General features: G+C 41.1%; 1 protein-coding gene across 5 annotated transcripts in view; it reads right to left on the reverse strand.

Annotated features, from left to right (window-relative positions):
- arid1b (AT-rich interactive domain 1B) overlaps positions 1–8496 on the reverse strand; it is an 84335-nt gene extending 75839 nt beyond the window's left edge. For all 5 annotated transcript variants that reach the window (XM_080452576.1, XM_080452575.1, XM_080452574.1 and 2 more), the window contains exon 1: positions 6949–8496. In XM_080452576.1, the coding sequence (XP_080308702.1) occupies positions 6949–8223 (1275 nt within the window). In that variant the 5' untranslated portion in view covers positions 8224–8496. The remainder of the gene's footprint in view (positions 1–6948) is intronic.
- Between the last annotated feature and the right edge of the window lie 6760 nt (positions 8497–15256).

Consider the following 15256-nt stretch of genomic DNA (forward strand, 5'->3'; position numbering starts at 1 on the left):
TGATTGGCCAATCACGGTGCAGGGTTAGGCGGGGTACATTTTTGGCCAATCACAGCACAGGATTTGTTGTACAAATATCCAAACCTCACTTATAGGGGCGGTTTCACCGCCCAAAAAATAAAGGGAAAACTTCGCTGATTTTGAAAACCTAAATCCCATTGCTCTGATGTGAGAAGATCTATACTGTGGGAATAAAAACCCTATGTCTTCTGTGTCTTTCTACTGCATACAGAATGTATGTATGCCACAAAACAAAACAAAAAAGTCATTCCTACAGTACAAATCTACAAGATTTACAAATAACTTCACCCCCCAAAAAGGTAGTGCAGATTTGTTGTGCTATTCAATAAATATTGACTATACAAAATAACTGAAATGTATTTACAGTATGTATTTGTTTATTTATTGGGAGGGGTAGAAGCAGGATATTCTACAGAGGCCCAGCGGTGCCAAAAATATGAGGGAGCAATTGAAGCTAATCTCCCCGTTTCGCTTGCCAAGTTCAGAGTCGATTGGAGGAGCACTTAAAGAGAAAACTGGGAGCAATCCAGAAAGCCCAGGGGGCCACTTCAAAGAACGAGTCTTCCCCGAGTGTCAGTGGACACGCCTCGGTACCTTTCAATATTAACACACAGACGCGCGCACCCCCTCTCACACTCACACACAGAAAATCCCACATGACACAATGACATAATTGTAGGTGAGAGTGCTGTCTTTTTTTTTCCCCCACTGATGTAATTCTTTCTAAAAATAGAAGCTACTGAGGATTCCATATAAATAAGATGCAATATATCCATCCATGGTCCACTAATGAATTTCCATCCTTCTTGCTATGAAAAGAAAATTAGGATTTATGAAATAAACAAACAAAAAATCTACTAAAGCTCTGATAATGTTAAATGGGTTTCCCCAGCGACACCTAAACCAGTTTATTTTTGCTTTCTTAAATTGATTGGCCCTAAATAATAAACAATTAACCTATAGTGTCTGTTTATCAATAAAACAGGCATATAAATTTAAAGGCCTAACTTCATTGATGTCAAATGAATTGCGTCACACTATGTGAATAACAAAACCTCAATAGAGCCGGTCCGGGCCGTAATAAATGGAAGGATTTGCAATGCTGTGATTGTTGGTAGCAAACCTTTGAAACTACATAAATAATTTATGGCCAAGAGAGAGTCTGTGATTGAGTTAAAGCAAGTAAGCCTGTGGCAAAGAGGACGAATGCTTCGAGAGACTGTCTTCTAAAGCAGTGGTTCTCAAAGTGGGGTCCTTGAGGGGTTTCCAGGGGGGGTTCCAGCTAAATTAGTAATTAATATAGCATCGGAATCAGTTTAACCACTTTAACTCTCTATATATAGACATCTGCTATTTGAAAATAAATTATCTACAGGCTGACAACGCATCATAATGCGACGGGTTGTGTACTTTTCAAAATCGGGAAGAAATTTGACAATTGTGGAATATTTGTGAAACATTTTACCAACTCAAATCTTGTATGGGGGTCCCTGGCACAGAATATTTTCAGATGGGGGTCCCCGTCAAAATATATATTAATTTGGGGGTCCTTGACATAAAAAGTGGTTTGAGAACCACTGCTCTAAAAGGCAACTGGCAAACCAAGTTGACTTGCAAGAACTAACAGCAAGGACTGATCAGATCACTTTGCATTAGGGCAATATGGGCAATACAGTATGTCGATATTATATTGATACTGTGATATATCATGATATGGGGTAAATTATGTATTTTTGGGGGTTTTCGTTGATTACATCTCTATTTTACACTTTCAAAATGTTTGCAGAGCCATGCTCCAAAGCAGAGATGAAAAGGCTGTTTCTCAATACCAGAATGCAAAGAACTGATTAATGTCCTTGGGAAGAATGTTCTCGTCAAGTTAACTTGGGAGAACTGTCACCACTACTGTTAATATTACTGGCTCACATTATGATAAATGTCCTGGTGAATATGTGATTGATTAACATTATAGTAACACATTTAAATAAAAAGTGATGCAATCCAAATTGTTGGGGATTCCCAATCATTACCATCATCCCGACTTTGATAGGAAAGACAGACGTTCTGATGAGTGAATGAATGGGCTTTGAATGTTTAATTCAATTTCATCATCGTGCTGATAATTAAAGACCAGTAAGTATGCAATGCCAGAGTCATTTTAGAACTAATAGTAAAGTTTGTTGAGCATTCAATTTAAACCTGCCACCAATACTTAGGTATTGTACGAGTTTATCCACTATTGATGTCAAAACTGGTATTAATTGCTCACTGGCTCAAATTACAGCTGTTCAAATGTTCATGTTCATATTTAAACACATATGCTGTGTAAAGCGCTCATAAATACATGGATAACATTTAGAAGTAGGAACCATGCACACACACACACACACACAGCACCCTTCAAGCATCTCAAAGTGTAACCATACTTTGTTATTTGCTTACTAATCTCTCAAGACAGATTCTGCCAACTGCTGAATCTGTATAAGCGCCACTGCCTTAAACATTATAATGTTGGTGTTAGTAGGAATAAACACAGAACGACCTGGGAGGAAGTGGACAAAAAAAAGGGGTGGAGCCAAACCGAGTTCCTGAAAAAAAAAAGGAGGTGGTGCCCCCAGAGGCAAAAACAACGCCACTCTCACATCAATATTGCCCTCAATGTACCCTCTTTTTGTATCTGTTGTTGGCTTGTTGCTCACTTCCATTTATTTTCTCGTGCTGCCCTGATTTGCTCAGGCTGAACAGCCAAATTGAGAGACTCTCCCTCATCGACGATATAGAGCATCGCAGTTCCCGCCCACTTCCTGGTTTTTCCTGGTGCCGGAAGGAAAAACTCAATGCATTTTTCCCATTGACATTTCCAAAAATATTTATATCTATTAATTTAAGCCTCGAATCAAGCCATCATGACATGACATATTTAATGATATACTATATTTAATAAATACCCTTTGTTTTGCCGTTTTCAACAAAAATAAAATCACAGAATCAAACGTTTTATGGTCATGATTCATGTCATGTCATGATGGCTTGATTCGAGGCTTAAATTAATAGATATAAATATTTTTCGAAATGTCAATGGGAAAAATGCATTGAGTATTTTGCGGTGGAACCCGGAAGGGGCGGGAACTGCGATGCTCTATTCACAGCTGATTCAACATGCTCAGTCGGTGGGGTGAGCAGCCATTGCTATTGGCTGACTACCGCCAAAGGCAAAATACACACCACAAAAACTACGGGTGATTGTCGGCCACAGATGCTCAACAATGGGTTTTCACCAAATGCCGGCTTGGCGTGTCAGGGCCTTAAATGAGGCATCGCCGGGTCAAACCCCACAACAGTCGAGTGGTGTCTTGTCAAAATATCCTTAAGCAAGGCACTGAATTACTCACCCACCCACTCTGTATTAGGAACTCAAGTTAATTGCCTAGAATGAAGTCAATGGTTCTCTGCGGAGGGTCAGAAAACACATTGGGTCAGCTGGGGTCAAGTTAACACTCAAAAGAAGCCTCATTTCTTCTAAATTCATGTGGAGAAGATAAGCTACGGTTAACTTTGAGGTGGACAACCTGAATTAAAAACACTACTGAAGAATAGGACTGCTCAAAATATTGTCTATGGCAATAATATTTTCCACAATTACTTGTTTAATTTGGCAGTGCTCGAATGTTGAATTTCATTGAGGCAGCGGTTAAACTGGACAGGTTCCTGGTGTTAATGTGTGTAGCTCTATGAATTTGAAGTAGGGTTAAGCTGTGAAAGCATCCATGCTCAGTCAGCCATTCCTGGATAAATAAATGTTTTTAAAGAAATCCCCTAATGGCATCAGTGAAGAGCAATGGAGGGTGAAATGCACAAACATTTCATCAGCAGTGATTTGCAGGGGCACAAAGAAACATGCTGAAAAAAATACTTGGAATAAACTTGAACAGTTTTTCCATGGAATCTACAAATTAATGGAGAGTCGAGGCAGTTCCTAACAGTTGGGTTGATTCTTTGTAACACATCATGCATGTCTCTTGTGATCTACTGCTGCTGGTTGAACAGGGCAAGAGAGAGCACTAGGAGAAAACAACACAAGAAATGATAAATTAACGGCGAACACTGCCTTACAAAACTGGTCCCATCTACATTTTTGTCCAACACCAGAAACATGAGGAATTTATCATCTGTGACATCTCAAATCTGTGACACCAATGCGGAAAGTCTGGATAGGGGTTGTAAAAACTACCATTGAGGTACCCTTTAGCAAGGCATTTAGGTCGCCTGAAATTTCTGAAAGTTCTCGATTCAATCCACCTGGCTCCTCCTAAAATTGCATGTTGAAGTGTCCTTGAGCAAAGGACTTAAAAATCTTTAACCTTAACAGCTCCTAATGAGTAGGCAGGCGCCTTCCATGACTGATTCTGCCCTCGGTGTGTGAATGTGAAAATGTGAAGGAGCTATATAAATACAGCCCATTTACCGATGTCAAAGTGCATCTGTGTGTAGTTTCCTTGGACATGATAAATAAAAACGATGATGTATGTACCTGGTACCACTATGAAAATGGGGCAAAATGTATAATATATAAAAGATTCCCCCAGGGGTAAATCTAGGTGTCATAGCAGCACCAGCAGTAAGAGTGAAACAATGGAGAGATACTAGGTAAGAGTCAAGAACCGAACCAAAATAGATAAGAATAGAAAAATAAATAGTCTTTGACTGAATAGGTTACAGTTATACATGGTCTCATCAAGTATACATTTAGAGTCTATCGCTACTCGTGAATAGAATGAAATTATACATATATCGCCAATGTGTGTATGAATGAATTTAGATACAATGTACAATACTGCTGGCCTTCAACAGTAAGTAGCTGAATGAATCAATGTAGTCTATTAACAGTATTAACCCATTAAAACCGGGAAAGCATCCATGTCATTTTAGATTTTAGCTATACATTTAGCACATAGGTTGGCTATTCAAAATAGCAGATATACAAGCTCATAGCGCGTCACTTCGTTCCGTGCCGTGCTATGAGCTTGTAGATCTGCTATTTTTTAAAAATAGTGAACATTTGTGACAAATCTTTGAGTATATATATATTTTTAAAGCGAACATTTTTAACTCAAATCTTTGCTTCTGGGGGTCCCTGGAACAAAATATTTTGAGATGGGGGTCCGCGCCCATTCCGCCCAAATACATTTGGGGGTCCTTGACATGAATATGTTTGAGAACCACTGATATAGCAACATACGTTTTTCAGAAAACTGTTAGGATTCAGAAGGCATTTTGTAGAATCTGCCTCAGGTCTTATTGGGTTAAATTTGTCAAGGTTCTGTTACTGTAGTGTACATCCTAGTAAAAAAAGATAAATAATGTAACTGGTTGAATGAATGAATCAATTAATTTCCATTTCTTGTCTTACAACCTATCCCTTAAGAGGGTTTATAAAGGCACAATTATAAAAGATTACATTTACTTCTCAATAACTCAACACTGCACGGTAATTTACACACAGATAGGAAAACATTTAAATAATATATGTAACAAAATAAGAGCCACATTGAAATAATAAGTAACACAAAGGGTCCAAACAAATGTCACAATACATGTGACTGCTGAAATAATGTTTTGGAAAATCCTTCAAAAACACAAACAGCCAGACCATATTCTATCCTATCAAAGCCTAAACCATTTTCAGAGAAAAGGTTCTTAATAGGACTTATTATGAATGGTAAACCGACAAAGCACTTCTTTGCCATCATGCCAGGTATTATTTTGCAAGTCACAAATCTATGCACAGACACTGAAGCCAGACCTTGGCTATGTGGGTGACAGTTGAGAGAGTTGGATGTTTTGCTCCACTAATGTGTTGATTGTAACAGACCAGAGGCACATGGCTAATCTGCATGTGTGAAGGTCAGTGGGTTCTTCTTGTGTGTGTTGCGATGGGGCCATAATAGGCACCCTGCCAGGAAAAGTTAAGGCCATGACACGAGATGAAAGAAACCCATTTATAGGGGTGAAAAACCATTACAAACGATTTAGACAGAACACAATCCCCCGCTTTGGTCTGAGAACCATTACCATGATAGAAGACAAATGATGATCTTCTGAGGGTCGTTAAATAAATAATAATGACAGCTCACTTTGCTCCTGGGTGACATTATTAAACACTTGAGAGAAAGAATTCAAAAAGAAAGTTGACCCAGTTCGACCAAGAGGCCAAAGAAGATGGTAAATCATTGACAAGTGTTATTGTAATCAAACGTAACTTAAAATCAATTAATCTCAATCACGGCACAAATCAAATCAAATATGCTTCCAATCCGTGCGGGCCTTCCTCGGCTACGTTGATAACAGTTAGCATGCTATCGTTAGCTTACCATGCTAATCTTAGCTTAACATAGCAAGCTAAAAAAAACGGACAAGTCACCTTGGACACAGAACCGAAACACTAAGTTTAGCCACCAGCGTTACCTCGAATATACGTTATTATTCCTTATCGTCTGCTCTGCTATTGCCTTTAAATCTAACAAATGGGTTGTTGCCTGACTAAAACCACAGCCAGAATGTCTACATAATATAACAATAATACCAATGATGTCTGGGCTGAAAGTGGAGGTAAAAAAAACACAACAACTAGCTCTTCGTCAGCTAGCTTAGCATTAGCAGCTAAACTGATGCTACACCCACAGCTAGGCGGGTTAGCAACAGCGAACCGTCCATGAAGGCTCACGTCTTCAATAACACAAACTGACGCATTTTCATCAAAGCTGAGGCGTTCTCAGCTGAAAATACGTTATTTATGTGTTGTCGGGGCGACACTTAAACTCAACAAAAGGAACATTAATAAGGTTATTTTCCACCGGGGGGGAAACAGACAGTCCCGACCCCATCCTCCTCACCAGGCTAACCAACAACAACAACGTCATTATTCACCTGTGATCTGCCCGCTCCTGGTCCGCTGGTCCCTCCGGGACCCCCACCACCACCAGGGTGGCTCCTCTGCGGCTGCCCGGGTCCTCCTCCTCCCCAGCCGCCGCCGTGGTGGTGGTACTGCTGGACCCCCATGTCCTTCCCCTGGAGCCCCCCCTGTACACCGTAGTCCTGATATCCTCCTCCGCCGCCGCTTCCATAGCCTCCTCCAGCCCGCATCATGGGGCTCGGAGACGTCAGCAGCTGGTTGAGAGTCGGCGTCGCCCCCGAAGGGTGCTGCTGCTGGGGCTGCTGAGGCTGGGGTCCTCCGGGACCCCCCTGCTGCCCGGGGGGGAACCTCTGCTGCTGGAACCCCCCGCCGCTAACGTTAACCACCCCTCCGCCCGGCGAAGTGGCGGCAGCCAGGGCCGCCTTGCTGTGACTACTAGCCGCGGCTGTAGCCGTGCTGCTGCTGCTGCCGCTGCTACCGGCCGCCGATGGGCCCAGCGTCCGCGAGGGGCTCATCATTCCTCCTCCGTAGCCGCTGTTGTTCCCGTAGCCGGGTCGGTAGTTCGGGTAGTGGTTGTAGGGGCTCGGGTTGTTGTTGTTGTTGTTGTTGTACCCTCCTCCACCTCCATCGTGCGAGTTGTTGTGGTGGACCTGATCCATGCTGTTGCTGCTGCTGCTGCTCTGCACCGAGTGCATTATTACCCCAGTCCCTGGGCTTTGTTGTCCGCCATGTTGATCAAAGCAAGGCCCTCCTCCTCCTCCCCTTCTTCCATTCCCATAATAATGATTAAACTCGGTAGCAGCACCGGGGCTGTTCCCACTCAGGGCAGCAGGAGGAGGAGGAGGTGGAGCAGGGTCGTACCTGCCGCCGCCGCCGTCCATCCGTCCCTCCTCCACCTCTACCTCCTGGTCCACAACACTAGTCTGCTGCTCGTTCTTCTTCTGGATGCTTTCCTTAGCAGCTCCTCCATGATGAGGATGTTGTTGTTGTTGTTGTTGATGATTTCCACTTTCTCCCCCACCTCGTTGTTGTTGTTGTTGTTGTTGTTGTGTAGACTGCGGGTTGTTGTTTATGTTGTTGTGGATTTGTCGCTGTTGCTGTTGCTGTCGGTGGTGAATAATAAACTGGTTGTTGAACGGTTGTTGCTGCTGCTGCTGAGGAGGTGAGTGGTGGTGGTGGAGGAGGTGAGGCTGGTCTCCTCCAACAACACCACCTCCGACACTGTTGTTGTTGTTGTTACTGAGATGTTTCACCTTGTGGTTCCCACCATGCATCCCCGTTGTTTCCATGTTGTTGGGTTGATACACTGGAAGAACACCAGCAGACCCACTCCGTGTCGCTTCCCCCCCTCCAGCTGCTCTCCGTTGTGTTGTCTCCGTTCAGATGTGAATGTCTGTCCGTTCACACTAGTCCAGGTGTCGTTGTTATTCCGGGAGTTCGTATTCTTCGTCCTCAGGGTGTACTAGTACTAACTAGTCTACATTATCATTCATGCTTTGAGCACAAGTTACATTATGCTTCCTTCTTCTTCTTCTTTCCTCCTCCAACCAGCCATAAGTACAGCTCTGCTCCTCCAGACAACAGTTTTTTTTTTTTTAGATGATCGCTCGCTAAAATAACGGGGAGTCTGGATCCCATAGCCAGGACGGACGGACGCGCTGTGGTTGGCTAGTTGGTTGTCAAGACGATCCTCGGTTCTAGCCATAAAGGGGCAGGTGATACTATAGAGTTTTTTTTGTTGCCCTAATTTCGCCAATTATAGTGACTTTACACAAACTGGCATACAGTGCCTGGTTAAATCTAAAGGAGGGTTAAAGTTTAGGCGTATATAAACCTAATCCTCTGTTCAAAATCAGTACGGCAGCTGTCTAAATGCAGTGGTGTAAAGTAACTTAGTACATTTACTCAAGTACTGTACTTTAGTACAATATTGAGTTATTTTTGGGCGGTGAAACCGCCCCTATAAGTGAGGTTTGGAAATGTGTACAATTATCCTGCGCTGTGAAACCGCCCCTATAAGTGAGGTTTGGAAATTTGTACAATTATCCTGCGCTGTGATTGGCCAATCACAATCTATTCAGGACTGTGATTGGCCAGTGTCACATGACACATGTGCATAGCCCTATATAAGAAACCATAACTTGAAAAAAACCATAAATTGGTTTTTTTCAAGTTATGGTTTCGTCCATCATAAAGAGTGTTTCAATAAATGTAACATGATTGAATTTTTTTAATTTTGTACATGATTGGTTGACTCCATTCAGTATTGTGATTAGCTAGCAAGACACCGCCCACTTCACACAGGGTGTGATTTTTACTTTACTGGAGTATTTCCAATTTTCAGTACTTTTACTTCTACTCCACTACATCTCAGAGTCAGAGGCAAATTATTGTACTTTTTACTCCACTACAATTATTTGAAAACTTTAGTTACTAGTTACTTTGTAGATTTAGATTATTATTACAAAACACACATTAACCATTTCAGCCCTATATATATTTCGGCTATTTGAAAATAGCCAATCTAGCTCACAATGTGTTGTGATGCATGTATTGTGAGCTTAGATCTGCTATTTTCAAATAGTCCAATATAAATATGTGAAATTGGAAATTCTGCACAATGAGTGCTTTTTACTATTACTTGTGGTACTTTAAGTATATGCCAATACTTTTGTACTTTTACTCAAGTACATTTTGAATACTGGAATTTTACTTGTAACAGAGTATTTCTACATTGCAGTATTGATACTTTTACTTGAGTAAAACGTAAGTAGCCTACTTCTTCCATCACTGATGAACAGGTGTTCTTTACGTTCTGCTGTTGTGCTTGTGCATTTTGTGCGCCGACGATTACTCTTTTGGAAAATGTAGCCTATAGTGTATTCACTATAGTGCCATTTATTATCAAGTTATTATTATTTTTTTGCTGTTTGCCGTGTTCACCATGCTGCCCACACCGTCAGCAGTTGGCATAACAACGAACTGGCCAATCGTAGGCCTACTAGAACAACCTAGCCCTCCAGGCTATGGCATGTAGTCAATCCTAATAACCGACCTTTACTTATCATTTGACGCCGGGGCTGGTGCTTACCTGCGCGGCCATGGTCGAGTACATCCGACCGTTCCAGTCAGCCTGGATGATCCACTCTGACCAAACCTCTACGGCAGGGATCTTCAACAGGGGGTCCGGGACCCCTAGAGGGTCCTCAGAGTTACTACAAGGGGGCCGCCAAATCTTTGTGTGATAAGATTTTTATTACATTAACCACTTGAACCCTATAGCATCCCTTTTCTGAGGAGAACTCTAGCCAAAAATAGCAGATCTACAAGCTCACAATTCAGATTGGCTATTTTTGGCAAAGAGGTATAGGTGTTGAGGGAATAAAGAGCAGACCAAGTGAAAACAAATGTTTTAATCTGAAACACAATTGTATACAGTATAGAGGGGGTCCCTGCTTCATCTTTCTCTCAGTTAGGGGGTCCTTGCCCTGAAAAACGTTGAAGACCCCTGCTCTACGGGGTTAATAGGACAACCTGCACATGGAAGAAATCTAGAGGACAACACTAATATAGCACAAATAACCTGGGTGATAAACTACCAAACAAATTATTACAGAGATTTATTAGTGCCAAATTATCACTTTACATGAAAAAAAAAAAAAAAGATCTATAATTTATCTAGATCTGCTAATACTCAATTTAATTATGTTTTTCAAAAAGGAGTTGTCCCCTGATGGCATGGGCTATAATAGATACAGTATACTACAGTTAAATTACATTTTAATGAATGAATGTAGACAAAAAACAAATGTACAGTTTCAGGCTATATAAAACATGTCTGAAACAGTTTGTAACTTATGTGTAAACGAACACGAATGCAAATTGTGGGGGAATAGGCTATTTTACATTGTGAAAACAGCAAGATGTTTAGTCAGCCAGTTTGTGTTTAGCCACTTGAGGCTATTTCAAAGAAACCAAGGCATAGAGAGTAGCTATAAAGGAAAACATTGTGCTTCTCAGTAGAATAGCTGCAATTTCCAGCCATTTAAATGTTATTAAATCATGAACAAAGGAGCAAAGTCTGCATTTCCACGAATTACTGGGCCTATGTACCCTATATTTACAACAAAAACATAATGAATTAGATTATTTCCTGCGTCATCGCAATGTTACGTATGCTTTCTTACTGTTACATTTTTTGCAGTTGCAGCATTAGGCTATAGCTTCGGCTATTTCAGAGTGGGAAATGTAAATTGACTACACATGAGAGCACATGCTGGGCTCTGTGTGCGTGTGTGTGTGCCTGTGCGTGTGTGTGAGTGTGTGTATGTGCGCGCGTGTGCGTGCGTGTGTGCGTGTGTGTGTGTGTGTGTGTGTGTGTGTGTATAGAGGAGGAATGAGTGGGGACCTCCCAGTCAAGTCAAGCAGGGAAAGTGGGTCAGACAGCAGCAGCAGCCCCACACAGAAAGCAGCAGCAGAAACAGCGGTATGAAGTCAATTCTATACGCCAGCAATAACAGGTTTTTGAGCTAAAAAGGCGACACAGCCAACATGCAGACATGTCTTTCATGGAATGTCGCCACATTTAGTGTCTCTTAATGATTGTATTTGTCCCATTGCAGCTTATAATTCCATTTGTGCAACATTCTTTAAAAGGTGCATTTATTCTTATTTATACAGAGTTTGCTGCATGCCTTAAAATAAAAATGTTAAATGAAAATAATATTATGTTCTTTCAAAGATGTTGGTCCTGGGGTCCCCATTCTCTTAAGAGAAGTCACACTAGCTCCCAAACCCAAGGTTTGTAAGATATTTGGTGTCACCGACTCACAGTACATAGCCTACATAAAATACACAATATAGCAGCAATATAGGCAGTGGAGTTATTACTTGTGCATAATAATAAAATAAGAATAAGACAAAAAGGTAAAACAGTAGTTGTAGAATGAATAATGAACAGAATAGCCATGCAAATAGGCATTATCAACAAACCTAGACTGTAATATATACATATCTCCCAAGTTAAAGGAAAAAACTACTGAAAATATCCAGTACCAAAACACCTTGAGTGCACCTTGGCATAGATTGTACAAGTCTCTGGAACTCTATTTGAGGGATGAAACACCTTTCTTACAAAACATATTCCCTCATTTGGTGTGTTGATGGTGGTGGTGGAGAACACTGTCTAACAAATCAGTTCAAAATCACCCATATAGGTGTTCAACTGCATGGGTTGAGATCTGGTGATTGTGAAGGCCATAGCATATGATTCACATTATTTTCCTATTCATCAAACCATTCAGTGACACCTCATTCGGGCATGGTCATTCTGGACGAGACCACTCCCATCATGATATAAATGTTTCATCATAGAAAGGTGATCACTCAGAATAAAATTTATTGCTTCTCTCTAAGGTGTCCCCCTGCCTAGCCGTGTGGACCCCTGTGGGCCAATGCGGAAAGCAAGTACATCACTTACAAGTGGACCCAAACCATGCATGTAAAATGCCCCCTACAGCATAACAGAGCCACTGGAACACCCCACTGTAGGGGTCAAGCATTCAGGCCTATATGCATTTTCTTGGTGAGCCACACATGCACTTGCACAATTATAGAATACATTGAAGGATGACCATATCACCTTTTTCTACATCTCTGAGACCAGAGCCAACGGTTTTTCGCACCACTGAACTCTCAATGTGCATTTGTCTTTGTAATGAGGGGTTTATGCACTGCAACCCTATACTATAAAATCCCTCTCTCTACAGTACTACTGTATGTAGTTTTCGACAGACTGTTCTTGCTGACAGTCCGATCACCAGTCCTGCATTGACTTTCTCAGTCAGGAAGAGTTGCTCTTCTGTTTTTCCTTACATATCACACTAATGCACGAGCTTCACGGTCATCGAATGTGAGATTTCAACCATAATTTCCCACCCTATTTACTGATGTCTTTCCCATAGATTGAAAAGCAGATGTAGCTCACTGTTCCTACTGAAACACTAGCCAGTTGAGCAGTCTTCGTGACTGAAGCTACCATCCGTTGCCCAATAATGAACCCTCTTTCATAGTCACTTTTAGCTCCTCTCATCTTGATTCAAATCGAGGTAAACTGCATGGGCTTGTTTGGCATTTGTATACAGATACAGAGCATGATAGGATGTTAAAGTCTTAATTGTATGATATCATGCAGTACACCTGTAAGGAAGTAGATACCATAATGTATAAGGACAATTTACATAGCCATGAAGGACAATTTACATAGCCATGTGTATTGTAAACACTATATTGTCCTGCTACAAAAAGATGAATGTCCTTAAAGCAAAACATTTGCAGCAGCAAAGTATAATCCAATAGAATATAGGCATGCCGCCGGCAATAGAATTGCTTCTTCTAGAGAGATTGTCAGCAGAACCTGTTGGTGTTTAGATTATATGACTTTAATGTGTTGTTTGGATTAGAATTCTTGAACAATTTGAAACCTTTATGTTCCATTAACAGTGTCCCTCACTGAGACCTAAGTCAAATAAGTGCACCTTTCTAAGACATGAATACTGTTTAAAGATTAGTTAATTTCAATAACAAAACATTATATATTTACTGTTACATATACATGTGCCACCCATATTACTAATGTCCTGTAAATAAAATAGCATACAGTAACATAGAATAGCCTACCACATAGGCATACGCCTACCAAAATTCATACATTTAGCCTGTTCTATTTAAGAGCTAGAGAAACAGGGAGGCTGGCTTCTGAGGCAAAATTTTGCTCAAGGACACTTAAGCCCGATTTATACTCCGTCGTATGATGGTGTCACGCTACTCACACACTGAAAAAAAGCAGATCCGCAAGCTCCCAACGAGTGTAGATCTGCTATTTTCTGTGTGCTGACTCCTTCGGCAGACTCCTATTGTACATTAGAGAGGACATCATGGCTGTTGGATGGATTATGATCATATTCTGTACTTTTCAGATATGGTCCATGGTCTGAAAGGCTGTATCTAGCAGATTGTTGTTCTATTCGTGGTAGAGGGTCTCTCCACATGACATTTTCTGTATTAAATCTGTCTCCACTTATATTACACAATTCCAGTCAGTAAAGCTGACATTCAGTCTTTTAGTGCCCCCTTGTGGATTATTTATGTACGCCTACCAAACATTCCATCAGCCACAAAATACACTTTCATGAAAACCTTTTCCTAGTGGAAATATATTAGCTCCTACAATACACTTCCCCTCCCCCTTCATGTAGGTAACACTTACAGCAACACTCAACAGAGTAAACAGGATTGACATCTAGGCCTATATAAACTTTCTTTATTGTTGGCTTTATGTAAGTATTCCCATATTTGTAGGGGCGGCAATAGCTGAGTGGCCCGCCTAGGGAGCCAGAGGCCCTGGTTGCCCCAGGTACGATCCCAGGCCAGGCCAGCAAATGTGTCGATGAAATGAAATTTGTCCTTGCTCACAGGCCCTCATTGGAAACAAGACCGCAAGGACTTTCATGAACGGACCTGTTAAAGGAATTATCCTTATCCTAAACAAGGCACCTGGAAATTCAATTTCCCACTCAACTGCTCTTTTATTCAATACAGGGGGGGGAGTGTTAGGAAAAATCCCATTTTGCCATAGGCTACATATGGAAATCCTAAACTCATGGCTCAATTTGTCCTATATATTTCAGACCCGAAACATCAAGAATTTGCTCATGCCTGAATTTATGATTAGAATACAATGTGCTTTTTATTTGGTTACATAAACTCACTTGGTTGACCAGAGTCGAGTCAGTCGACTCTGTACTTGGTCCGCTCTTTTTTTCCTGTACACAAAATCTCTTCACCAAAAATAGCCAGTCTTTGTGAGCTTGTAGATCTACATTTTTTGTTTAATGTACACCCCCTATAGATGAGGGATGCTATAGGGTTCAATTGGTTAATCACATGAACCCCAGCATCCCTTTTCTGGCCAAGTCATAGGCGAACATTTGGCAAAAATAAGCAAAGATTCAGAGAAAATAGCCTATCTACAACATCACAACACGTTGCAATGCATCGTGGTGGACAAAAAGTAACTACTCAACTCCACTGCTTGAGTCAAAGTATAGACACTCCTGGTCAGATATTACTCAACTGCAAGTGAAGGTTTCTCAGTTAAATTTGTACTTTAGTTAAAATACTGGACTACTTCCATAAAAAAATAGTTAATTCCTTACTACTTAAATATTCAAAAAATAAATAGTGAAAATAGCTGATCTACATGTTGTATGGTCGGCTATGAGAAGACATTTGGTGTTAAAAACAAGGGAGGGGACCAAGTAG

The sequence above is a fragment of the Gymnoscopelus braueri genome (assembly GCF_963280865.1).
Source record: "Gymnoscopelus braueri genome assembly, chromosome: 16".
In the NCBI taxonomy this organism is placed as follows: domain Eukaryota; kingdom Metazoa; phylum Chordata; class Actinopteri; order Myctophiformes; family Myctophidae; genus Gymnoscopelus; species Gymnoscopelus braueri.